Here is a 26631-nt window from a genome sequence, read left to right on the forward strand (position 1 = left end):
CCTTAATTAGAGCTGGACAGTTAATGTTGTTAAATATTTAAAAGTTTTAATGTATTTGATGTTTCTTAATGATTGATATGACGATAAAGTTTTGATGATTTAACATTTGAAAGTATGTCATGTTGAATTCATACAATTATGACAGACTTTGTGCTAAATCTATAATAAAACTATCAAAGTTTTAACATGCCGAATATGGGTGTCAATACCAATGCCACGTACATGAGAGACCCTGCTCAATATATTTCAAAATTATTTAACAAATAGATTTCACAGTGGCCACAGAAAGAAAAAGAACACAACACAGGCTTAATATCGTAAGAAATTATATATTTTTCATTTCAATATATGTACAATTTAAAACAAAAATTAAATAGTTAGAATAATATAAATTGGTAAAGTTCAGATGGTAATGTGTTACCTACGTGCTCATTAATTTTTAGTGTTGTGTAGCCTATATTGCAATACCGGAAGTAGCTTTCGAGTGAGGAAAATGGAGTCGACAACTTTCGCTTTGGTTTTGTTGGTATTTATCAATGTAATTTTACCAGTAGACGCCTTGAACTCATTGACGAACATAAACAACGATTTCAAAGGTAAGTAAAGTATTTTTTCACAACTTGTAACGCAAAAAGTTTTAAGAAAACTGTTAAAAACAGCAACTTTGTCCTTTAAACTGGATGTGATGATTCCTCTATTCTAGTCTATATAAATTGCCGCCTTAGAGTTTTTTGATGATTTTTTTGCTTTGGCAGACTCTTCTGAACGCGAATTATTTCAGCTACCTCCATTCCTAATCACGCTTTCGACATTGTTAAATTACGCGTAACGAGACTGCCGAGATAACGCGAGATTACGGGTTCGGGGGGGGGGGCGGTGTTCTGACAGCTCTACAGTAGACACCTTACCTATCCGCTATATTGACTATAAATAGAATAAAAGCGATAAATTGCCGATTTACAACTAATAAAAACAATCATAATTTTTCTTATAACGTTCAACGACCATCTTGAATCTTCTCAAAAAATAGTTCAGTATCATTGTAATTAACGGCTCCGTAATAAACTAGTTGCAATAATCCAACTCCCAGCTATTGACCCTCCGGGTATCCGGGTATGAGCTGTACGTATGTACTCATAAAAGCTCAGAGCATTCAAGAAGAACTACGTAATTAACTACCGGTACTGACAAAAATAACAAGATCATACCTTACTCATGTTACTGTACTGTGTGCTGAAGTGTCAGAAATTAAAACAACCCCAGACTTATAATTTTTGAGTGCAAGTTAATTTTAACCCACCCACTAATTAAAAATAAACATTTTTTATTATATTGGCTCATTTTTCTAAATTTTCAGAAATAAAAACCAATTGGTACATGTATTTGCACATTTCAGTAAACATAAGACTACTTTATTGTTAAATTTATAAATTGTATAATAATCTATATATTTTTATTACTTCTGTTGCAAGCCTTACTTGTTGTGCTTTTAAAATACATACAAATCTATTGTTGACAACTATAATAGTATTTAAGATCATTATTAAGAAAAAGTAAGTCCACAATTCCAAGCTTACCCCGGCCAGTTAAACCGGTAGAGTGCTGATCTCTGACTCACTCATGGGTTGGTAAGTTTAAGCCTCAACTCGGGTTCATCTCTTAGAAATAATTACGACTTAGGCTACCCTGTCTGTTACCAAAATTGCAGTTGAGGGTCACTGGCATCATGTATCAAATACATTGTAACTATGTGCTGATGTTAAAATTTCCTGAAGATTCAACCACTGAGCAGGACTACTACGTTAACCCCATTTTATTAATGAAAAAAAAAAATACTATAACCGGGTAGATGTATCCAAAAAGACAAACCAACTAGTACCTACTAGACTACTAGTATTATCATAAAGAACATCAGTCATTAACCATCTATACTTCCAGGTCTTTTAGCTCTGCTACATCAACAGGAATAAGCTTTCGGTTAATGTTTTCTGTGTTAATCATAGGGATTACAGTTTAAAATATTTCATCCCAACAACAAAATTTTACAATGATAGTATTCATTTTACAGTCAGGTTTTACTTCTATTAGGTTACAGGGATGGCGAAATCTCAAAAAACTATACTTGTCCACGGACAACCATTTAGGAAATTTAACTTGTCCGTTGCTGAACTTCACTTGTCCGTTAATGTTTATATAAATTATAAACGCATTTATTGATTAATGTTAAATAATGTGGAATATATCAAAATGAGTATGATTTGCTTGTTTTGTTTATTATCGTATTTCAATGGTACATTCATTATAGCAGTATATTATAAACAATATAAAGACTTTCTCAAACTTTAAATCTTGCGAAGCTAGTGTTATTAAAACATGTGCTGAACATAAGTACATTGTAATCTTAACAAATTAAACTAGTCCAATATGTGGACCTCATCAGACTAAGGCTCCGCAACTGGTAGCAATTTGATTATATAAACTGGTAACCATTGAAAATCTGTTAGCCAAGTTTCTTGAAAAGTTCTGGTGCGTTTACTTAGATCATATTTTTTATCATAATCTTTCTTAGTTTTTTGGGAGGTGGGCTGCTCAAAGCTTCGGGTTTCTGCTCCGTTGTTAAAAAAAAATAAAAAAATTTCATCTTTACCATTAAAGTCGTCTTAAATAACAAGGTAGACCGTGTTTTGATTAAATTAGATTGATACTTTTTATTTCCGTCTGATTGTAAATATAAAGAAACCAGTCTGTACACTGTCTAACAGTTGGGCCGAATGTTGAAAATGCGGCATGCTCCCGGTCTCTTATAGAATAAGGGAGATCACTGCGCAGGAAAGTGCACGTATTTTAGCTTGATTGCTCCGCAAATAGCACTGACAATGTAATCGCATGTCAACATCCGGTTTAGTAAAACTTAATTACGGCTTTTATACAATGTATTTTTGTATACCTGGACGCGACTTTTAAAAAACTTGTTGTCCACGGACAACTTAATTGAAAAAAATCAGTTGCCCAGACAAGCAAATGTACGACTCGGGCAACTCGGACATTTGATTTCGCCACCCCTGGGTTAAAAACTAAATAGTGAATCAGTTTTTGAGATGAGCTTGTACCAAACACACACACAAGCTCCTGCACATACACTTTAATGAGAAAGTATTTGGACTGTCACAGTTATTGCTTGTTGGTTGGAATGTCTCAGACTTACCAACATATACAAGCAGTCTTCACTTTAGCAGTTTTGAACAACTAACGGCAGCCTGAATCTTTATGCTTTAATAGAACAGATTAAAATACCCACAAGCCCGACTATATGAATCAGGAAATTTTAATAGCCCAAATTTAATACATATCACTAGCTCCGGGTTGTCCAGCTTGGGGTTAGCGTCAAGACTGTAAGAGCAATAACAATTCTTCAAACATTGATACTTGTCTTCTTTTGAACAAATCTGCCATGAGGGGTAGTAAATTGGGATAGCCCAACACACAACCAATTAAGGATGACTAAAAAATTACAAAAAAATATCATACCATATAAGTTATATCTGCAAATTATTGGGTGAAATTATAATTGCTTCAACACAGAACTGTATGCAGATGCATTGCAGTAGGTGATCAAGTACCCCCCCCCCCCCCCCCCCTGACCTCACTAAATCCACCCAGAGATGTCTCCCTCAAAAAAATGTCGAAAAGGTCAATAACTTTGTGCAGCCCTATAAGATCGTGTATTTTTTATGACGTAAACTTCTAAGCAACATTTGAACGCACGTGCCCGAAAACTGTTCACTTTTGTAACGCAAGAATTTCCACAGCTTATAAGACAACAATCATGAGGAAAAAATAAATAAATATGATATAAATATAAATTGTCCGTTTTTCTGACCTCATTCCCATAGACAATGTATAAAATCTTTCACCAGACGGAGGCGGCCATGTTTGTCAATGTTTTGATGTAAATTTTTTTAAGGGTAGTTTCACTTGGAGGCCCGTCTCGAATTTGTATTGTGCTCTCTGTTATGAGTATTTTGCACAACAATATAATTAAAGTATGCTGTGTATGCGGAAAATTTTACCCCCCAAATGATGACACGAGACCATACGTTAAGATTGTGACCTGGGCTTATTACGATAAATGTTCTCACTGCGTCCATTTGGAATTTTGTAACAAAACAACTGTCATTAGAATAGGTGACAGGTTTTTATGCCCTCATTGTGAATAGAATTTTATTTAGCTATTTTCCGTCAGTAAATACACTTTATCTAGACCTCTGAATACAGTTATGATAACTTATCACAGTTCATATTTCGTTTTTATGAAGACCAGTTTTGTTTAAACCATTCTGTTCAATACAATTTATTCACGAAATTCATCTAAAACAACACATATTTAATACAAGTAAACACATATTCACAAAAACATATATTGGTTACTATAAACACATCCCAGGACCTCGCTATGGCGTCATCAAAATAGGTGCACGATCTTATAGGGTAATTCTGTGTGACGCAGACTACGATGTACTTGAATGTTTAAAGGTACGCAACTCTATTATTATTATCTGAAAACCTACATATTTCACTTGTAATTTGTTAAAAAAAAAAAAAATAAAGTATGTATCAAGTTTAGTTATTGTTTAATGATTTTTTCATGAAATATATGCCTTTGTTAACAATGTAAATTCAATCAGTGATCAATCAAACTCATCGAGAAAGGAAGTTTTCTTCATTTTCATTATTTGTCAATGAAATAGATAAAGTGTCTGTGTATGTCATTTCGACATTATAATGTTTAATTTATTTAAACAGTCTTTGCATTTATTTGAAATTGAGTATTTTTATGTTGTATCTTTTAAAAAAAATAATATTTAGATAAAATTGATATTACATAATCAGACTTAAATGTAAACAAAAAACTCAGTCTTATTTGCATTTCTGAAAAAAAAATCCACTTGAGGTCTTAAGTATATTTTTTTATTTTTGAACATTTAGACTTATTAGCCAATAGGAAAAATTATTAACAATAAAGTTACTAAGAATTATATTTGAAAATAAATCCATACAATAATCTGAATTAAGTATGTACATTTATTTTAAACATATTCTAAGCTACTTTTTATTTACTAATGCCAAAGTATTAATGTACAAAATGTAAAAAGTTACTAAATTATTCAAGTGAATTATTTTTTGTTTCAAAGTTAAACTGCTTAAGATTTAGATCACACAATAAATGATAGCAAATTGAAATAAATTGCTAAAATAAGTGTGTGATTTAAATGTGTAGCAACCCGAATTTTGAATATTGATTATTAATTTTGAATTTAAGATAAATATTTCCAAATTGTATAATATAAATTTTAAAATGATCATGAAACAATGAAAGTCAAATCAAAATTAACTTAATTCATGACACTGGGACTGGGCAGGATATGGACAGGATGTGGAAATGGTCAGGTGTGAATCCCCAAGACATTCTTGTGAAAAATGCTTGCATAAATTACATGGGTGAAATGTGTCATCCATTGGAATGTGTTATCCTTGTTTATTTGAAAGAGTGCGCCAATCAACTTCTTAGCTCATTTTTAACTGATCACTAAGCATAAACACAACACAATTACTAATTAATTTATTTTATTTTATTTCAAATAATCAATTTTTATTCACTATATCATGGTAAACATCAAAAGAATTTTTAGTTTTGTAAAACATTTAATGGAAGTTTAAATATATGTTAAACAGAAACACAACACAATTACTAATTAATTTATTTTATTTCAAATCATCAATTTTTACTCATAATATAATGGTATACAGCAAAAACTATTTTAGTTTTGAAAAACATGTAATGAAAGTTTCAATATATTTTTTTTCGTAATAAATATTAATTAAAATAAATTTAAAAAACCAAAAAATGTGTTAAAATTGTTACAATAATATCACTTTGAAGTTATATCTGCACCAAGACATTTTTGTATGAAATAATAATTTAAATGAAGAATAAACATATGAATGTTTAAAAATGTTATAATATCATTTTAGAAGTTAGATCTGTACCAAGACATTTTTTTAATTAAATAATATTCTGTATTGAGTTATAATTTAAATGAAGAAAAAATATGAAGAATTTAAAATTGTAATAATACAATTTTAGAAGTTAGATCTATACCAAGACATATTTTTAGTATTAAAAAGCATATGATATTATCAAAAATAACTGATCAGATAAAATACAAAACACAGTTTTTTAACTGCACTTATTCACATTTACTAATACTCAGCTGCACCATACACCCTACTGATGACCTTCAGCAGTTCAAAGGGCGTTATCTTCTGTTTTGAATAGTCGTTCCATGTGCTCCAGAACTTTCTATCAGTCTCAAGTATTTATAAACAGATCAAAGAAGTGTGAAAAACAACATCTTTTGATCAATTCATAAATATTCAAGAATGATAAACAATCAATTTTTATTTAATTAGATTAACTTATAAACTAAAACAGAAACTTAAAATAATATGTCGCTATATTACTATTTCTTTCATAGTCTTATAGACTTACAACAAAATTTAATTAATAATAACACTACTCACTAATTAAGCAATAACAACACCAACATTTATTGGTATAACTAAATTGCTCCTTCATTAACATTCTTCAATCACATACTTCATTTTCTCCTACCTTAATATACAGATAATAAAAAAAGAAAAGTCAAGGCTTTGGGGGGAGAAAAGACCAGGGGATAAACGTCCAGGGGGAGAAAAGACCGGAGACCGTTACTAATAAATGTCATGAAAATGTTATGATACATCCAGGTTTGTTATTCTACGAGTGAATGTAAACAAAACAGTTTTGTGTGTGCATGTGTGTATGTACCAGGCCTGTATTGGGGGTCAGTAAATGGAGTTGATTTTACACTGTACAGGAGTATTTTCCAGACATTTTTATAATTTGAGTAAGTTGAAAGAAATTAAGAGTTAAAATAAAGCTACTCTTTTATGAAACGTTATAATGATGTGAATGTATTTGTTTAACAGTGCAATATGTTTTCTTCTGGGTGTATAAATAGTCGCAGTTTGTTTCAAATAGCAACATTGACCTGACTATCCATGTTCAATTTCTTCTCGAAAATTGATGCTACTCACCGCATTTAATAGACAGGAGATAATTTTTATGCTCCCCCAAAAAATTGTTAAGTCGCCGCTTCGTCTGTCCGTCCGTGCAACTGTTTTGTCTGGGCTATTTCTCAACAACTAATGACTGGAATTTAATGAAACTTTATGGGAAGCTTCACTACCAAGAGGAGATGTGCATACATTTGTATTATCAGCGGGTTCTGGTCAGATGATTTTTCACATAGTTATGGCCCTTTGAAATTTAAGAAATTTTCCATTAACTGTACATATAGTGCAATTCTTGTCCGGGCCATTTCTCAGCAACTTATGACCGGAATTCAATGAAACTTTATGGGAAGCTTCACTACCAAGAGGAGATGTGCATATTATCAGCGGGTTCTGGTCGGATGATTTTTCACAGAAATTTTCTATAAAAAAATTCTTGTCACCCAAACTACTGTGCCCTCAAGACGTTTCCTTTTATCTTAATATATAGTGCAATATTGTGACCTTTAATTGGGGAGCATCACCCGTCTCCGACGGTTTCTTCTTAATTTGGTAGTAAAAACTGAGCCATTAATTACTATTCAAGGGAGAACATTCAAACTGTTTTTTTTTTAATCTCAACATTTATTTCCCATCCAGCTCTATAAGTTGAACCTAAGTTAATACAATATTGAACACACATTCAAGATTTTGAAGCATTTAGCACAAACAACAGCAACACTAGTGACTATAAGTTTCCTTTTTTTCCAACCCCATTCCCAAACTGGTGGAAAAAACACTGCATTAATAATGCTTCCTTCAAAGATTTTATACTTGAATGGATGATGTCCTTGACAGTTATCAACACACCTTTGGACATTTGGCTCAACCCAATATGAGGTGTTTCATTGAAGATCAGTGTTGTTTTTATTACCATTTTTGGAATAGGGTTAGTGTTTTGACCCAAATTGGGAAATAAGTGTTATTTGCTAACAAATGCTTCAAAAATGAGAATAAAATTGTTTTAAATATTATATTTAATAAGGTGTAACTTGTCGAGATGGATAGGAGATGAGCTAAATCGGTTTTTGGAATCCTTTAATAGGGAATGTTTAGGTCTCATTTGGGAAAAATAGATACCGGTACTTTTTCCATTGAGCCTGATACTGTGAGGCCCTGATTTTTAACCACAAAAAACACCACATGTTTCAAAGCTTTGATTCTTGCTTGGATGCTACAATAAAACTCAACAGAGCCACATCACCAGAACTAATTTTAACCTTGACATGGACCTAATTTTGGGACATGAGCTTATCCTTATTGGCCAATAAGCCAGGGCTTCTATTATGGGCATATGTCTTTATTTAACCCAATATCTTGTTTTGCTGAGAATTAAACATCATCCAATAACATGTTGTGTTTTAATCTTTGCAGCTGATCCCAAGAGAGTGGAAAACTTATTCAGCCAGAAAGTTTTAAGAGAGATTCAATCAGTCCGCGAAGGGGACGTGAACAAGTATGTGAGGAATTTCGAATCATTACAAAGTGTGCAGGCCAATGGAAGCTCTTGCGTCTGCAGTGGATACAACTGTGGTTGCTGTGCAAATCTCAAGTGGGACGTCATACATCTGGATGATACAGGCACTTATATGTTTATTTATTTCTTCTATATAACATTTACTGGTTGCCAAATTATAATATGTAACACTCTACATTTTTGTCCATGTAAGGCTATTCGTTAAAGGAAAGTTAATGCAGCTTTGTGTTATTTTTGTCCTCTGAAGTTATAGCTGGTAATTAGTCAATAAAGCTTTGATTGAAGAGTTGCCACCTGTGGCTAGCACAATTGGCAGAGGATAATAAATCAGATGATTGAGGTTTTGATTCCCGACCCAACTAGTTGCAGGGTTCGCCAAAACTTGAAAAATCTGTCAGTCATTCGGACTGACAGACTTGAAATGTTTGTCAGTCCGAAACAGTTTCTCTCAGTCCCACTGTCCGACTAAATTATAACAGCAAATCACAACAAAAGAAGTACCTTTAAGATATTTATTGGTTTTGATCACATTAAAATACAATAAAACCATGTCCAATGTCTATATAATTAAACAATTATTATATTAATAATAAACAACATATAAACCAAAGGCATACTTTTTAGACTTCTTTTTGTCAAACTGTTTTTTAGCCTCCACAGCTCTACAAATCCGTGTTCTTGAAATGTTAGGGTGACATCCAATCAAGTTAGATATAAATGCACACACCCATTCACACTACTTTGGTTGACTTCATTTCTGTTTATTAGCCAATTCACAAGGTCTAAAACAACACCTATTGTTAAAATATTTTCTCTTAGCTGAGGTGGTTGATTTCCAGGTTCAATTAAATGAATGCATTTCACACCTATTTCTTGATAGAAAGGCCCAAAATAATTACCACCATTAATTCTTGTTGTCTGAAATAACACAAAACATATTGCTACAAACTATCAACAACAAATCAACACATAAATATCCCTATGTCCGAATTTTAAAATATCCGAAATATAGTACATCGGGTGAAAAATCTAATTTTGATTTCAGAAATTGTTGGTATGTAAATTAAAATATATCAATATTATAATGAAACTATTAAACAGAAATGCTCACAAATGCCTGTTGAAACAAGTGTTCGTGCGGTTTCTGTTGTGGAGAAATTAAATGGAACAAACAAAATGGCGGACGCACTCGGTTGCTTTTTTTAACAAAGACCATTGATTTTGAATTCGGATGTGATAGTCAATTCTAATCCAACTTTTAAAATCAAAATGAAGGTAAGAAAAAAAGGATTTTGACAGAAGTTGAACAAAAAGCATTTACCTTCTATTAATCCAATAGCACATTATACAATTTGAGTGATCTTTTTGAAACCATTTTTCATCCGATTGTGTCGGTCAGTCGGACCGATTATCTTAAATCACTTGTCGGTCCTGAAAAAAATTTGCCGGTCAGGACCGGCGGACCGACGGTTTTGGCGAACCCTGTAGTTGTTAAGTGATTGGTCATTAAATTATTTGTGCATCCATTCTCCCTCTACCTCTGATTCAAATAGGCAGTTGTCACTTAATAGCAAAGGTATGTGCACTTAAATTACTGGTTAACCTGCTTGTCCAGGAAAAGTTTTTCTGACTGCTGTGGTTTGAAAAACAACTGAAAAATCTGGAGAAAAAAAAGCCAGTTGTATATGGTAAACTTTGAATGCTCCATCTTTAAGAGTTTGAAAATAGTACTTGTGTTCTCACTTGTGGTGTTTTGTGTTAACCTTATCATTTTTTAGATCATCTATTTTTTGAAAAAAAATTATGAGCTATTGTCATCACCTTGGCGTCGGCGTCGGCGTCCGGTTAAGTTTTGCGTTTAGGTACACTTTTCTCATAAAGTATCAATGCTATTGCATTCAAACTTACAAACTATCATGAGGGGACTGGGCAGGCAAAGTTAGATAATTCTGGCTTGCATTTTGACAGAATTATGTGCCCTTTTTATACTTAGAAAATTGAAAATTTTAGTTAAGTTTTGTGTTTAGGTCCATTTTATTCCTTAAGTATCAAAGCTATTGCTTTCATACTTGCAACACTTACTAACTATCATAAGGGGACTATGCAGGCAAAGTTATGTAACTCTGACTGGCATTTTGACAGAATTATGTGCGCTTTTTTTGTCCCCCACTATAGTAGTGGGGGACATATTGTTTTTGCCCTGTCTGTTGGTTGGTTGGTCTGTTGGTTTGCGCCAACTTTAACATTTGCAATAACTTTTGCAATATTGAAGATAGCAACTTGATATTTGGCATGCATATGTATCTCATGGAGCTGCACATTTGAGTGGTGAAGGGTCAAGGTCAAGGTCATCCCTCAAGGTCAAACGTCATATACGGGGACATAGTGTTTCACAAACACATCTTGTTATACTTAGAAAATTGAAAATTTGGTTAAGTTTTGTGTTTAGTTCCACTTTTTTCCTAAAGTATCAAAGCCATTGCTTTCATTCTTGCAACACTTACTAACTATCGTAAGGGGACTGTGCAGGCAAAGTTATGTAACTCTGACAGGCATTTTGACGGAATTATGTGCCCTTTTTATACTTAGAAAATTGAAAATTTGGTTAAGTTTTGTGTTTACAGCTGTAGGTCCTTTTTTTTCCTAAAGTATCAAAGCCATTGCTTTCATACTTGCAACACTTACTAACTATCGTAAGGTGACTGTGCAGGCAAAGTTATTTAACTCTGACTGGCATTTTGACAGAATTATGTGCCCTTTTTATACTTAGAAAAATTGAAAATTTGGTTAAGTTTTGTGTTTAGGTCCACTTTTTTCCTAAAGTATCATAGATATTGCTTTCATACTTGGAAGTTGGAACACTCGCAAACTGTTGTAAGGGGACAGTAAAGGACAAGTTGCATAACTCTGGCTGTCATTTTTACCGAATTATGGTCCTTTTTTGACTTAGTAACTTTGAATATATGGTTACATTTTGTGTTTAGATTCACTTTACTTCTAAAGTATCAAGGCTCTTGCTTTTAAACTTTAAATACTTTCATGCTATCATGAGGGTACTGTACCTGGCAAGTTGAATTTTGCCTTGACCTTTGAATGACCTTGACTCTCAAGGTCAAATTATTAAATTTTGCTAAAATTGCCATAACTTCTTTATTTATGATTCGATTCGATTGATACTTTGACAAAACAACTCTTACCTGACATACCACAATTGACTCCGTCCTAACCATTCGCCCCGCCCCCCCCCTTCCCCGAATCCCCCTTCAATCCCCCCCATTATTTCAAAAAAAAATAAAGATCATCTAATAAATGACCACCACACCCTCACACTATGCCCCCCCCCACCCCCACCCCAAACAAAATTTTTTTTTTGCCCCCGGTAGGGTGGCATATAACAGTTGAACTGTCCGTCAGTATGTCAGTCAGTCTGTCTTTCAGTCTGAAAAAAAAATTAACATTGGCCATTACTTTTTCACTTTTTAAGATAGCAACTTGATATTTGGCATGCATATGTATCTCATGGAGCTGCACATTTTGAGTGGTGAAAGGTCAAGGTCATCCTTCAAGGTCAAATTTATGGTGTCTGTCCGTCCGAAAACTTTAACATTGGCCATAACTTTTTATGCCCCCCTTCGAAGAAGAGGGGGTATATTGCTTTGGGCCATAACTTTTTATGCCCCCCTTCGAAGAAGAGGGGGTATATTGCTTTGCACATGTCGGTCGGTCTGTCAGTCTGTCCACCAGGTGGTTTCCGGATGATAACTCAAGAACGCTTGGGCCTAGGATCATGAAACTTCATAGGTACCTTGATCATGACTCGCAGATGACCCCTATTGATTTTGAGGTCACTAGGTCAAAGGTCAAGGTCACAGTGACATAAAACATATTCACACAATGGCTGTCATTACAACAGAGAGCCCATATGGGTGGCATGCATGTTTTACAAACAGCCCTTGTTCAATATTGAAGATATCAACTTGATATTTGGCATGCATGTGTATCTCATGGAGCTGAACATTTTGAGTGGTGAAAGGTGAAGGTGAAGGTCATCCTTCAAGGTTAAATGTCAAATATATGGCGTCTGTCCGTTCGAAAACTTTAACATTGGCCATAACTTTTTAATATTGAAGATATCAACTTGATATTTGGCATGCATGTGTATCTCATGAAGCTGCACAGTTTTAGTGGTGGAAGTTCAAGGGCAAGGTCATCCTTCAAGGTCATCCTTCAAGGTAAAAAAAAATAATTCAAAGCGGCGTTCGCATGAAGCTGCACATTTTGAATGGTGGAAGTTCAAGGTCAAGGTCATCCTTCAAGGTCAAAGGTCAAACAATTTTTTTTTAAATCATGAAGATGCACATTTTGAGTGGTGGAAGTTTAAGGTCAAGGTCATCCTTCAAGGTAAAAAAAAAATAAATTTTTTTCAAAGCGGTGTCCTCATGAAGCTGCACATTTTGAGTGGTGGAAGTTCAAGGGCAAGGTCATCCTTCAAGGTAAAAAAAAATAATTCAAAGCGGCGTTCGCATGAAGCTGCACATTTTGAATGGTGGAAGTTCAAGGTCATCCTTCAAGGTCAAGGTCATCCTTCAAGGTCAAATGTCAAGAAACAAATAAAAAATTTCAAAGCGGCATTATCATGAAGCTGCACATTTTGAGTGGTGGAAGTTCAAGGTCAAGGTCATTCTTCAAGGTCAAGGTCATCCTTCAAGGTCAAAGGTCAAAAAAATATTTAAAGCGGCGTTATCATGAAGCTGCACATTTTGAGTGGTGTAGGTTCAAGGTCAAGGTCATCCTTCAAGGTCAAAGGTCAAACAATTTTTTTTTTAATCATGAAGATGCACATTTTGAGTGGTGGAAGTTCAAGGTCAAGGTCATCCTTCAAGGTAAAAAAAAATAAATTTTTTTTCAAAGCGGTGTTCTCATGAAGCTGCACATTTTGAGTGGTGGAAGTTCAAGGTCAAAGTCATCCTTCAAGTTCAAGGTCATCCTTCAAGGTCAAATGTTAAAAAAAAAAAATCAAAGCGGTGTTCTCATGAAGCTGCACATTTTGAGTGGTGGAAGTTCAAGGTCAAGGTCATTTTCAAGGTAAATGTCATCCTTCAAGGTCAAAGGTCAAAAAAATTATAATTTCAAAGCGGGGTTATCATGAAGTTGCACATTTTGAGTGGTGGAAGTTCAAGGTCATCCTTCAAGGTCAAGGTCATCCTTTAATGTCAAAGGTCAAACAAATAATATTTCAAAGCGGCCTTCTCATAAAGCTGCACATTTTGAGTGGTGGAGTTCAAGGTCAAGGTCATCCTTCAAGGTCAAAGGTAAAAAAAAATATTTAAAAATTCAAAGCGGCGCAATAGTGTTTTTCTGACAAACACATCTCTTGTTTTTTTCAAACATGGTTAAAAAACACAAATATTTATTTTTTTTATTTTATTTTTGAAATACCGTCCGACCATCGCACCCAAGAATCCCCCCCCCCCCCCAAAAAAAATATATATTTTTTTTTCATTTTTGGAAGATAATGTAATAAATGACCACACCCCCACACTATACACCCCTCTCCACTCCACCCCTCCATCCTTTGTGATTGAAATTGAGATAGGTCCCTACACCTTTAAAAAGAAAAATAGATGAGCGGTCTGCACCCGCAAGGCGGTGCTCTTGTTAAATGAAAAGCAGCATTGGCAGAAAATAAAATAGAGAAACTTGTTTTTCTGCGCAATCATTATTCTGTGAATGTAATTAGGTCAACTTTTAGGAAGACCTGGTAATCATTCTAACGGTCACATTTATAACTCAAACTTGATGAACAACTTCGTAAGAATGTAGATATTGACAATGTTGAGGCTGAGTTTGAATCTTTTATTAATTTTTTTTATGTTTAAAAACTAGGTCACATGGTGAAATCTTAGTAAAATTGTATTCTTCCTGCAGATGCCAGACTTATTACTTATTCTTGATGAAACTTGGTAATAAAGTTTATCTTGACAATTTCTTGGCCAAGTTTGAATTTGGGTCAAGTGCATTAAAAAACTAGGGCACAAGGTCAAATCTTACAAAAATCTTGTAACCACCAGTGACCTTAAGGCTACATGTGTGACTGACTCAATCTTGATGATACCTGGTAAGAATTTTTATCAAGACACATAATCTAAGTTGAGTATTATTTTGGGTCAAAACACTAGATCACAAGATAAGTTCTTAGGAAACACCTGCTATCCCCGAAATGCCAGATTTGTTTCTCATTTGTAATGAAACATAGTCGGAATGTTTATCTTGACAAACATGTAGGCCTTATTCGAATCTGGGTCACATTCATGAAAAAACTAGAGCATCAGGTCAAATTTGAGATAAACCTTAAAACTACTCTAGATGGCACACTTTTTACTCAATTCTTATTAAACTTGGTGAGAATGTTTATCTGTACAATATCTAGGTGGGGTTTAAATCTGGGTAAAGTGCATTTAAAAAACAAGGAAACCGTTTAATATCTTTTGTAAGAAGACAAAAACAAACATTTTAGTAATTTCTAAGCATATCAAGTTTGTTTTTTTATCCCCCACCAAAGGCGGAGGGATATAGTTTTGGTGTTGTCTGTTCGTCAGTTTGTCAGTCCGTCCGTCTGTCTGTCACAAACTTTCTATGGCTATATCTCAGAAACTATATAAGATTTTGACATTAAATTTAATAGGTGTGTAGATTTAAATGAGGAGAAGGTGGGGGATATCAATTCAACGAATTTGCTTTTTAAAGGTATGATGTTTTGTTTCCAGTGTGCGTGAATGTGTCATATCTGCCTGCACCTGAGTATGGGATATCTGCTACTGTGACTGTGGATGGTAAAACCATCATCAACGAAACTGTGTCTGGTAAGTGCTGGTTTGTGTTAAGTGAATAATCTAATGGACAGGAGACTATTTCAGGAACTTTTGTTATTAAGCTAGGATTCACAAGCTAGTCTCTCAATCATCACAAGTTAACTTTTTGCACTTCAACAATTCTATGCTTATTTCCTTACTATCTGGTCTAAATTACTTAGTATAACTAACATATTCACCAGACTTGCCCATACCATCTATTTAATATTGTACTATTATTTTAGAATAAATGCCATTACAACACATACCTGTCCTATCTGAAGCTCTGAATGTGACTTACTTGTTCTATTTCAGCCCACACCCCCCCCAGTGTGTGGATGAACCTTACCATTTTGACTTCCTCTATTTGAGCCCCCCCCCCCTCCCACACGCCCACTCCAGTGTGTGGATGTACAGTATCTTTTTTTACTTCCTCTATTTCAGCCCACAACTCCCCTCCACCCCCTTGTAAGAAGTACCTTACCTTCTTGACTTGCTCTATTTTAGCCCAACACCCTCCACCTCTGTGTTTGGATGTACCTCACCTTCTTGACTTCCTCTATTTCAACCGGCACTCCTCCCCCCCTTGTGTGTAGATGAACCTTACCTTCTTGACTTGCAACCCTCCACCTCAGTGTTTGGATGCACCTCATCTTCTTGACTTGCTCTATTTCAGCTTGCAAACCTCCACCTCTGTGTTTGAATGAACCTTACCTTCTTGACTTGCTCTGTTTCAGCTTGCAACCCTCCACCTCAGTGTTTGGATGTACCTCACCTTCTTGACTTGCTCTATTTCAGCTTGCAACCCTCCACCTCTGTGTTTGAATGTACCTCACCTTCTTGACTTGCTCTATTTCAGTTTGCAACCCTCCACCTCAGTGTTTGGATGTACCTCACCTTCTTGACTTGCTCTATTTCAGTTTGCAACCCTCCACCCCTGTGTTTGGATGTACCTCACCTTCTTGACTTCCTCTATTTCAGCCGGCACCCCCCCCCCCAATCCTACCCACCCCTGTGTTTGGGTAAACCTCACCTTCTTGACTTTGTCTATTTAAACCTGCACCCCTCATCCCACCCCTGTGTTAGGATGTACCTCACCTTCTTGACTTGTTCTCTTTCAGTTTGCAACCCTCCATTCCTGTATTTGGATGTACCTCACCTTCTTGACTTCCTCTATTTCAGCCGGCACCCTTGCACCATCCTACCCTCCCCTGTGTTTGGATGTACCTCACCTTCTTAACTTCCTCTATTTCAGCCGGCACCCTCGCGCCATCCTATCCACCCCTGTGTTTGGATGTACCTCATCTTCATGATTTCAGCCTGCACACCTCATCCCACCCCTATGTGTGGATGTACCTCACCTTCTTGACTTCGTCTATTTCAGCCTGCACACCTCATCCCACCCCTGTGTGTGGATTTACCTCACCTTATTGACTTCGTCTATTTCAGCTCGGCCCCGCACCCCCACTCTACCCACCCCTGTGTGTGGATGTATACCTTCTTGACTTCGTTTATTTCAGCCCGCACCCATCACCCCACCCACCTCTGTGTGTGGATGTACCTTACCTTTTTGTATTCGTCTTTTTCAGCCCGCACCCCCACTCTACCCACCCCTGTGTGTGGATGAACCTTACCTTCTTGACTTCGTCTATTTCAGCCCGCAACCCACCACCCCTGTGTGTGGATGTTCCTTACCTAAAGGAGTATGCCAGTCTGTGTATCCGCCTCAGCCAGATCACAGTCACCCCAAGGTCCTTCAGTGGTATGCACGTTTTTTGTGTGTGTTTTCTTAACCTATTTATTTTAGCTTGATTGCATAGAAAGCCTCAGGCTTATTTGAAACGCTCTCAAGTCTGTTTCCTGGGACTAGAACCAGAACTTGGTGTCTATGGAGAAATATTAAGAATGCTCCCACAGTGGGGATCAAACTTTTGACCTCCATATTGCTAGGTGGATACAGTATTCACTACACCACTGCGGCCTGCAGGGTTTGATTTAGTCTTTTGATAAATGATATGCAATTCCAACAGAAATGTTGTGACATAAATAAAAGTTAAGATCAAGCACTTATTATGCCCCCCTTCAAAGAAGAGGGGGTATATTGTTTTGCACATGTCGGTTGGTCCCTCGGTCGGTCCGTCCACCAGATGATAACTCAAGAACATTTAGGTTAGGATCATGAAACTTCATAGGTACATTGATCATGACTGGCAGATGACCCCTATTGATTTTCAGGTCACTAGTTCAAAGGTCAAGGTCACAGTGACTCGAAACAGTAAAACGGTTTCCGGATGATAACTCAAGAATGGTTTAGCCTAGGATCATGAAACTTCATAGGTACATTGGTCATGACTGGCAGATGACCCCTATTGATTTTCAGGTCACTAGGTCAAAGGTCAAGGTCACATTGAATCAAAACAGTAAAATGGTTTCCGGATGATAACTCAAGAATGCTTACGCCTAGGATTATGAAACATCATAGGTACATTGATTATGACTGGCAGCTGACCCCTATTGATTTTCAGGTCACTAGGTCAAAGGTCAAGGTTACAGTGACAAAAAACGTATTTACGCAATGGCTGCCACTACAACTGACAGCCCATATGGGGGGCATGCATGCTTTACAAACAGCCCTTGTTTCAGTTTGATATTAATTGTTGAATCTGAAAATAATCAAGTGACTTAGTATATAATGAATGGTATATGTGCACAATCATTTTTATGACAACAAAGGTGGAGAACGTTGATCTTTAATACAATAATGGTGGCTACAAAATAATTACACGGCTTTTTTTATTGCTTTGGAAATTGGCACAGCCCTCCATTTAGGGAATAATATACTAGCATAGCCTTCCATTTTGGGAAAATATACTGACATAGCCTTCCATTTTGGGAATAATATTCTGGCATAGCCTTCCATTTTGGGAATAATATACTTGCACAGCCTTCAATTTTGGGATTAATAAACCGTATTACCATGAAACCAATAATATTCATTTAACACTTATTTGTTGTGGATATTCATGGGTCCCCTTAACCATGAGATCAAATATCCCATGAACGTTCAAGTCCGAAGTTTTATGTCAGTCATATAAAAAGATCAGCACCTAAATGATCAAATAAAAATCCAAATTTGTATGAATCCTCATCATTTCAATTAAAACAAAAACAAATGAAGTTACAGCTTAAAAAGTGCTTTTTATACGCCCGTATAAAATACGGGACGTATTATGTGAAACCCCTTGGCGGCGGGCGGCGGGCGGCGGGCGGAAGGCATCACTTTGTCCGGACTCTAATTCAAATTGTATTCATCCGATCTTCACCAAACTTGGTCAGCAGTTGCATCTAGTTGATATCTAGGCCAAGTTCGAATATGGGTCATGCCGGGTCAAAAACTAGGTCATAGGGTCAATAAGTGCATTTTCAAAGGGGCCACTTTGTCCGGACTCTATTTCAAATTGTATTCATCCGATCTTCACCAAACTTGGTCAGCAGTTGCATCTAGTTGATATATAGGCCAAGTTCGAATATGGGTCATGCCGGGTCAAAAACTAGGTCATAGGGTCAATTAGTGCATTTTCAACGGCGCCACTTTGTCCGGACTCTAATTCAAATTGTATTCATCCGATCTTCACCAAACTTGGTCAGTAGTTGCATCTAGTTGATATCTAGGTCAAGTTCGAATATGGGTCATGCCGGGTCAAAAACTAGGTCACAAGGTTACTTAGTGCATTTCAAGCATTTAGCATGGTGTCCGCTCTCTAATTGAAGTAGTTTGCATCTGATCATCACCTAATTTGGTCAGAAGTTGAGTCTAGATGATATGTAGATCAAATTCGAATATGGGTCATGCCGGGTCAAAAACGAGGTCACGATCGGACACATAATGAATTTCAAGCATTTAGCATGGTGCCCGCTCTCTAATTGAAGTAGTTTTCATTTGATCTTCACCAAATTTAGTCAGATGTTACATCTAAATGATATCTAGGTCAAGTTCAAATATGGGTCATGCCGGGTCAATAACTAGGTCTCGAGGTCACTTAGTGCATTTCAAGCATTAAGCATGGTGTCCAAAACCTCCGAACGGGCGTATCTTGTGACAGTTTGGCACTCTTGTTTATTTTGAAATTGTGTACCACGTAGTTGATTTTTAGCTAACCTGAGCTCAAAGGGCTCATGATGAGCTTTTGTGGTTAGACTATGTCTGCCGTCTGTTGTTGTGCATATTGTATTAAATTTATTTAGCCGTTTATTGCTCTAGAGGCCACATATTTAAAATCATCTTGATAAAAAAATTCACCTTATTATCTTGACAGCATCTAGACTGATTAATATCTGGGTTAAGTGCTACCAACAACTAGGTCACCAGCTTAAATCTTAGAAAAACTTTGGTAGCCACTTTACAGACCATATTTGTGAATCAATCTTGATGAAACTGAGACAGAATGTTTATATTGACAATGTTTAGACAGAGTTTGTATCTTAGTCATGTTAATTAAAACCACAAGGTCGAAGATCAATTTTCACACAAATCTTTTTAGCAATCTAGAATCTAGAGGCCCAATTTAGGACTTAGTCTTGATGAAACTTAGTCAGAATGCATATATAGACTATAAATGCCAAGTTAGAATCTGGATCATGTAGGTTCAAAAGTAAACCTTGAGTACTCAGGTGTGTTTTACAAGGCCATCATAAGAGGGCGTAATCAGGTGACAAACAAGATGGTGACAACCATGCCTTGACTGTTTTTATCCCCCGCCATTGGCGGAGGGATATTGTTTTGGCGTTGTCCGTCCATCTTTCTGTACGTCCGGAGCCATATCTTGGAAGTGCTATGGCGGATTTCATTGAAACTTGGTATGAGTATATATATGGAAAAGAGGATGATGCACGCCAAATGGCATTGTACACTATCTTTTAATAACAGAGTTATGGCCCTTTGTATCTTGAAAAAATGCTTTTTTGTGTGTCCAGAGCCATATCTTGGAAGTGCTGTGGGGGATTTTATTGAAACTTTGTATGAGTATATATATGGATAAGAGGATGATGCACGCCAAATGGAATTGTACAACATCCGTTAATAACGGAGTTATGGCCTTTTGTATCTTGTAAAAATGCTTTTTTGAGTGTCAAATATAACACTTTTGTGTCCAGAAGCATATTGGCGCGGGATATCAATTCAACACATTTGCTTGTTTTCTTCTTTTTTATACCCTTTATTACTTTTATTAATTGTAAAAATGCCACTCACTTTCCAGCCATATCAGAAAGATATTGCGTTTCATTAAATATCAGCTCCGTCTACGAAAATTCGCAGCAAGTAAAGTTGAGAAAAAAGGGAATATTAATACAAAATAAAGCTAATCAGGTTTTGCTGATATGGCTGGAAAGTGAGTGGCATTTAGAAAATTAATACAAGTAATAAAGGGCAAAAAATGGCGAAAAATAACTGTCTTGGCATGGACGTCGTCATCTTGTTTGTATGTGATTACGCCCTCTGATCATGCATGGCTCTGTAATTTTAAATCACTTATACACAAATATTTGCAATTTCAAAGGTACAGTCCATCGTATCTTTTTCAGCATGCGCATCAATTGAGGCAGAGTTATTCAAAATCAAGGTCGAGGAGATAAATCTGGGATGTTTCACCATTCCTCCGAATGTCAAGGTCACCCAGGGGTCATCAGATGGTCCTCTCCTCTGGTCAAAGGGCAGCCTGAAGTCCGTGGATGCTCTCAAAGATGTTCCTTTCCGATCAGATAAAATGTTGTCCAAAAATGATGCTGAGTAAAGAACAAGGGGATTTGAAGGTTGTTCGTTGTATAAAGGAGGGAGAATACTTTAGTAATATTTAGTTTTTTTTCTGTGTTGTTTTTGAGATTATTTTCTTAACATATCTCTTTTCACGATAATTCAGATCTGGACTTGATATTTGTAAATAGTTATTACAATATAAATATTATTATGCCTGCTCTATTGTTGATGATTTTGGAAACGCTACCATTAAAACCAACAAGTGCCAAGATTCTGGTTGGACAACTTAAATTACAACAATTGAAGTTTTGTTTTTTTAACATGGCTTGTAATTTCAGAATTTATTTGCAAAAATAATGTCAACAAATTATGTTAACTTAAAAAAAAGGCATTTTTTAAACAACATTTTGCGAATGATTGTATAATTCATTGCTTTTTCATTGAATGTCTATAGTTCAATTAAGGTTGTTTTTATAACAAATTAATATTCAGGTGATATTTTGAGTGAAAAAATGGCACACTCTGACTTTACATGTAGTTTTTGATAAAATCCTGTCTGCCAAAGGCAAAAATATTATTGTTGTGCGTGTTTTGTTTACACATCAGGGTAATTATTAATACTTGTTTGAAAATAACTGGTATGCATTAAAAATAGTAATTCAACTTGACCTTTTGATCAATGTTTTGCGTCTGAAGGAGGGCATGTAGGTAGTATCACTGCCTTTCTAGGGCTGGGTGTCTGGGTATAACTGCCTTTCTAGGGCTGGGTGTCTGGGTATAACTGCCTTTCTAGGGCTGGGTGTCTGGGTATAACTGCCTTTCTAGGGCTGGGTGTCTGGGTATCACTGCCTTTCTAGGGCTGGGTGTCTGGGTATAACTGCCTTTCTAGGGCTGGGTGTCTGGGTATCACTGCCTTTCTAGGGCTGGGTGTCTGGGTATAACTGCCTTTCTAGGGATGGGTGTCTGGTGGGTGATCCGTATGACCAGATTAAGTTGCAGCTCTGTAACATTTACCTGCCTGGAAGGATTTTTTTTATAAGTATGTGTATTATAATCCTGCATTACCAGACAATGCATTCTATGCGACGCCTATGCGCTTTGAAGAAAAGTAAAGGTCACAAAACAAGGTGAAAGTTATGAAGTTTTGTTTCTGTTCTGAGTTTTTGAATGTCTCTGATTTTTTTTTACAAGTTTTAATGAGTTCCCATGTGTCTATAGAGCTATCATGCTTCTTATTGAAATGTTAGATCTATATTCAAGTTCAAAGGTCAGGACTTTATGATGCTGCTATTAATGTGAAAGTTTAGTTCTATATCCAAGGTCAAAGGTCAGGACTTTATGATGATTCTATTTATGTGAAAGGTTAGGTGTATATTCAACGTCAAAGGTCATGGCTTTATGTTGCTGCTATTTATGTCAGAACAAATTTTATATATGTCTGGATAATAATTCCCTTTTATGGTACGATATGATGTGAACCACACGACTTCTGTGCTATTTGTTTAAAAGTCAAGATTAAAATAAAGGTCACTAAAAAATGTAACATTAAATTTAAAAAAATTCTTTTCTGTAACTTCACTGCTTTGGAGTTTATTAATATTACTTCTGATTATTAATACCATACCCAAAGTATGTGTTAGATACATTTACCAGAGTGAAGCCAAGGTCACAAAGTCAAAGGTCATTGGCTTTATTTTGTATCCTCTATTCTTTAGAGGGTATATAATACTTATGTGAATACATATTCCATAAGATGGGTGATGTGCAATTCTTATGCCCCTAGGTTAACAGCCAAAGTCAAGGTTATAATTCAATGTCAAGGGACTTGAGTTATCGTTTCAGCTTTTAAACCCCTGCCAAAGGCGGAGGGATATAGAATTGGCGTTTCGTGTCCGTCTGTCACAAACTTTTCAGGGCTTTATCTCAGAAACTCACTCAAATTTGAAATTATATAAGATATCAACATGAAACTTCATGGGTGTATAGAAATCAATGACGAAATTTGGTGGGGATATCAATTCAATGAATTGCTTGTTAAATTAATAAAATTACATTTTGTACTGTTCGTCTTTGTACTCTGACAAGGAATCTGACATTCCTTGTTTCTATGATGTGAGTTACTTTTTTATTTAATTAATATTGCGGGTGAGCAGTGTTCTTATTTACCATTTGATGGTTTACTTTTTGCCTTAAGAAGGGCATTAAAACTATTTCTTTATCATGTTTTAGAAAAAAGATTATTTACTGTCAATTTTGAATTTTGCATGTGTTTTAACATTTAGTTTTTCTCAAACTATAAGCATTTTGCTTGTGTACTTCATATTATTTTGCTCCTATACTTAATCATGCATAAATACTGGTTTAATTTTAGTATATAATACAAAAGACCAGATTGTGTCCCAGTTAATAGTAAAACAGTTCAATAGTATTATGATATTAAAGTGCCAATTTTATATATAAGCTGTTTTGTTGATGACTTTTTATGTTAAAAACGTTGTTTTTTAATACTTTACCAGAACTTACATTTTTTTATTAACAGTCATACATATTTGTATTATAAGTGCACAACATATTTATGCGAATCAAACGTAGTATATTATTATATTACATAATAGTGCCTTTAAATAACTATCCTTTTATTTACATAATTTCAAGATGAGCTTGTAGATGGTGAAATAAATATCTATACATGATTTGTTTAAATAAATTATCTTTTCTAATGTAATGAAAGTTTATATTTTGCATTGATCTCTGGCAATCCCGTTCAGGCATAATTTTCCAATATGTTTTGTAAGTGACTTTATCGATATTATAATCTAATTAACCCTTTCAGTGCTGGAACCGAATTTTGAAGGCCTTTGCAAACAGTTTGGATCCAGATGAGATGCACAAAACGTGGCGTCTCATCAGGATCCAAACTGATAGTATTCTTTGAAAAAAAATGAAAAAAATGCTAATTTAAGAAATTCAGCAGATGACATTTTAGCAGACGACAAATTTCCCAGCATGCAAAGGGTTAAACAGACGAGCATTATATGGCTGCTTGGTACATGTAGTTCACACAGGTTTGCTTCGTAACAGAATTTGTCTTTGAAAAGAGCATTTAGCCTAAGTGTATTTAGCTTTATTGGTATGCATATTCTATTACCATTATTGAACAAATTCAAAGATAGATCGTTGTTTAAAGGCATTACATGAATAGTTTTGAGCACCATAAAACGAAAGCCGATCCAGTACTAAACAATGACTAAACGTTATAGATCCTTTTTTTTCAAATCTACTAATGCATCTATAATAGCTTTCGTACACCTATTTTACAGCTACAGCTCTGGTACTTTTGTTAACCTGATTCATTTAAGATGCTGTGACTAAAATATTGATGGTTATGAGTTTGAAATAAAGCTTTGTGTAGCGTGCATAAGGGTGGTTTCTATTTTATTACCGTTGCTCAACAGCATTTGGGCGAATGTGTTCTTAAAGCGCCTAATGATTAATATTATTTCTATTTACAGAGGCGTGATACTAAGAAGACAGCTTTGTCGAACAATTAAACCCCACTGTCTGAATTGCTTAATTTATTGTCAAACAAATCGATCATCACTTGTTGTCTTCATGCAACATGTACTTGATAAAACCTGTTATTCCAATACTTAAGGATAGGCCCACCTTATTTGAAGTAATTTTGATAATTATTTGTAATTAAGCTGTACTGGAATGGTTGTAAAAAGGAATTGGTGGGTAAAATTAATGTCATAAGTCGTTTTGAGCATGTTAATCGTTTGTAACTTTTTAAGCGGTACCGGAAGTAATTATAAGAACGAGAATTTGAAATATGACTCGCATTCAGCCTTTTAAGCAATGCCCGAACACGTTATAAAAAGTTGATTTGGCGAAGAAAATTGTTCATATATCGTAATTAGAAAATTATATGCGCGACATGTTAAAATGGCATTTTCTGGCAAAAAAGTTCATTAACTGTGGTTATATCGAATAAATCCAGACCAAGATATGAAAATGTGTTCATATGCTCGTTCATATCTAATTGAAGTGTCAACCCTGTAGCAACAGTACATTTTTAGGTACAAACGACACAGGGCAAAATGGTTTTTTTCGAAAAGGCGTCATATCTCCAAATATGTCAAGAAAAAAGAGAAACCAAATATGAAGGATTACACGTTCACATTATGTCGATATGTTTGTAAAATTTCAACCCTTAACTGCAATACTTTGTTAGATATGCGCAGCGCAAGTTAAATTGCCAAAAAGGGCCCTAATTCAGGTTCTGTTGACAAAAAGTCGAAAGTAAAATATAGAGGTACGCTTTTAAAATTTCAACTATCCATAAGCCAAACTGTTTCAAACATGTCACAGTCTTTTTACTGACAAATGGGCCTTAACTTTGCTAATGCAAAACAAAAAGTATAAAGAGGTTTGCAACTCTTTATGGTGGTTACATGTTTTAATTTTCCTAGCACGAATACATTTTAGGATAGGCTCGCAACAATTAATCAGACAGACGGAAGGAAGAAAAGGGAGGACATGCGCAAATATGTTACTCCTCCACACCCACAACCTCTAAAAACGGGAGCGTAGCAAGGCTTTATATATCCATAAAATAATAAAACTACATTTGGTTGAAAAATCCGAACAAAATTTTCATATCTCTAGTAGTACTACATGAATAAATAAAGCATGCTCAAGTTAATGGATATCAAACATTGAATCAATGCAGAACCTCTGCAAGATATTTAGAAACTTGATATTTCAAGAATTCTTATATAGCAGGCTAGCAAAAACTGTATTTACACACTATATATATATATATATATATATATATACCGGTATGATCTTACACGTCTTGAGGCAAACCACGAGATAATTCTTGAAATTAAATCTGATCTGTGGCATGTCTACATAACGTGTTTACAGAACGTTTCCGAATAACAGCTCCATATGACGTTTACAGAAACTTCATACTGTAAATAAGTTTAGCCTTTGTCTGCAATGTTTTTGCAAACCACTCATATATATCTGACGCGTACTGTAAACCATGTTTTAGGTGTGAACAATGTGTGCATATATATTAAGACATGATTTAATAACGTTGACGCATCATCGTACTTAGTTTATACCTATTTATTTTCAGCTCGATGCATAGAAAGCCTACGTCTTATTTGAAAACGCTCTCGAATCTGTTTCCTAGGCCTAGAACCATAATTTGGTGTCTATGAGGAAGATCTAAAGAACCCCCCCCGCAGTGGGTATCAAAGTTGGTCGTATTGAAAACTTCTTTTTTGATTAAATCTTACATAGATTTATAATCCACTTTCCGGTTTAGAAATGTTTCACCTAGTATAAGCGGACACATATTGATGCTTTTTAATATATCGTCTACA

General features: G+C 35.3%; 1 protein-coding gene across 1 annotated transcript; it reads left to right on the forward strand.

Moving 5' to 3' along the window:
- The first annotated feature begins 466 nt into the window (after positions 1 to 466).
- Positions 467 to 24656, forward strand: LOC127853613 (uncharacterized). Its single transcript, XM_052388279.1, has 5 exons — positions 467 to 596; positions 8527 to 8733; positions 15397 to 15492; positions 17138 to 17242; positions 21064 to 24656. Exons 1-5 carry the CDS (start codon positions 494 to 496, stop codon positions 21270 to 21272), a joined length of 720 nt encoding a protein of 239 aa, XP_052244239.1. The 5' UTR covers positions 467 to 493; the 3' UTR covers positions 21273 to 24656.
- Positions 24657 to 26631: the final 1975 nt, after the last annotated feature.

Source organism: Dreissena polymorpha, chromosome 12 (genome assembly GCF_020536995.1).
Source record: "Dreissena polymorpha isolate Duluth1 chromosome 12, UMN_Dpol_1.0, whole genome shotgun sequence".
Taxonomy (NCBI): Eukaryota; Metazoa; Mollusca; class Bivalvia; order Myida; family Dreissenidae; genus Dreissena; species Dreissena polymorpha.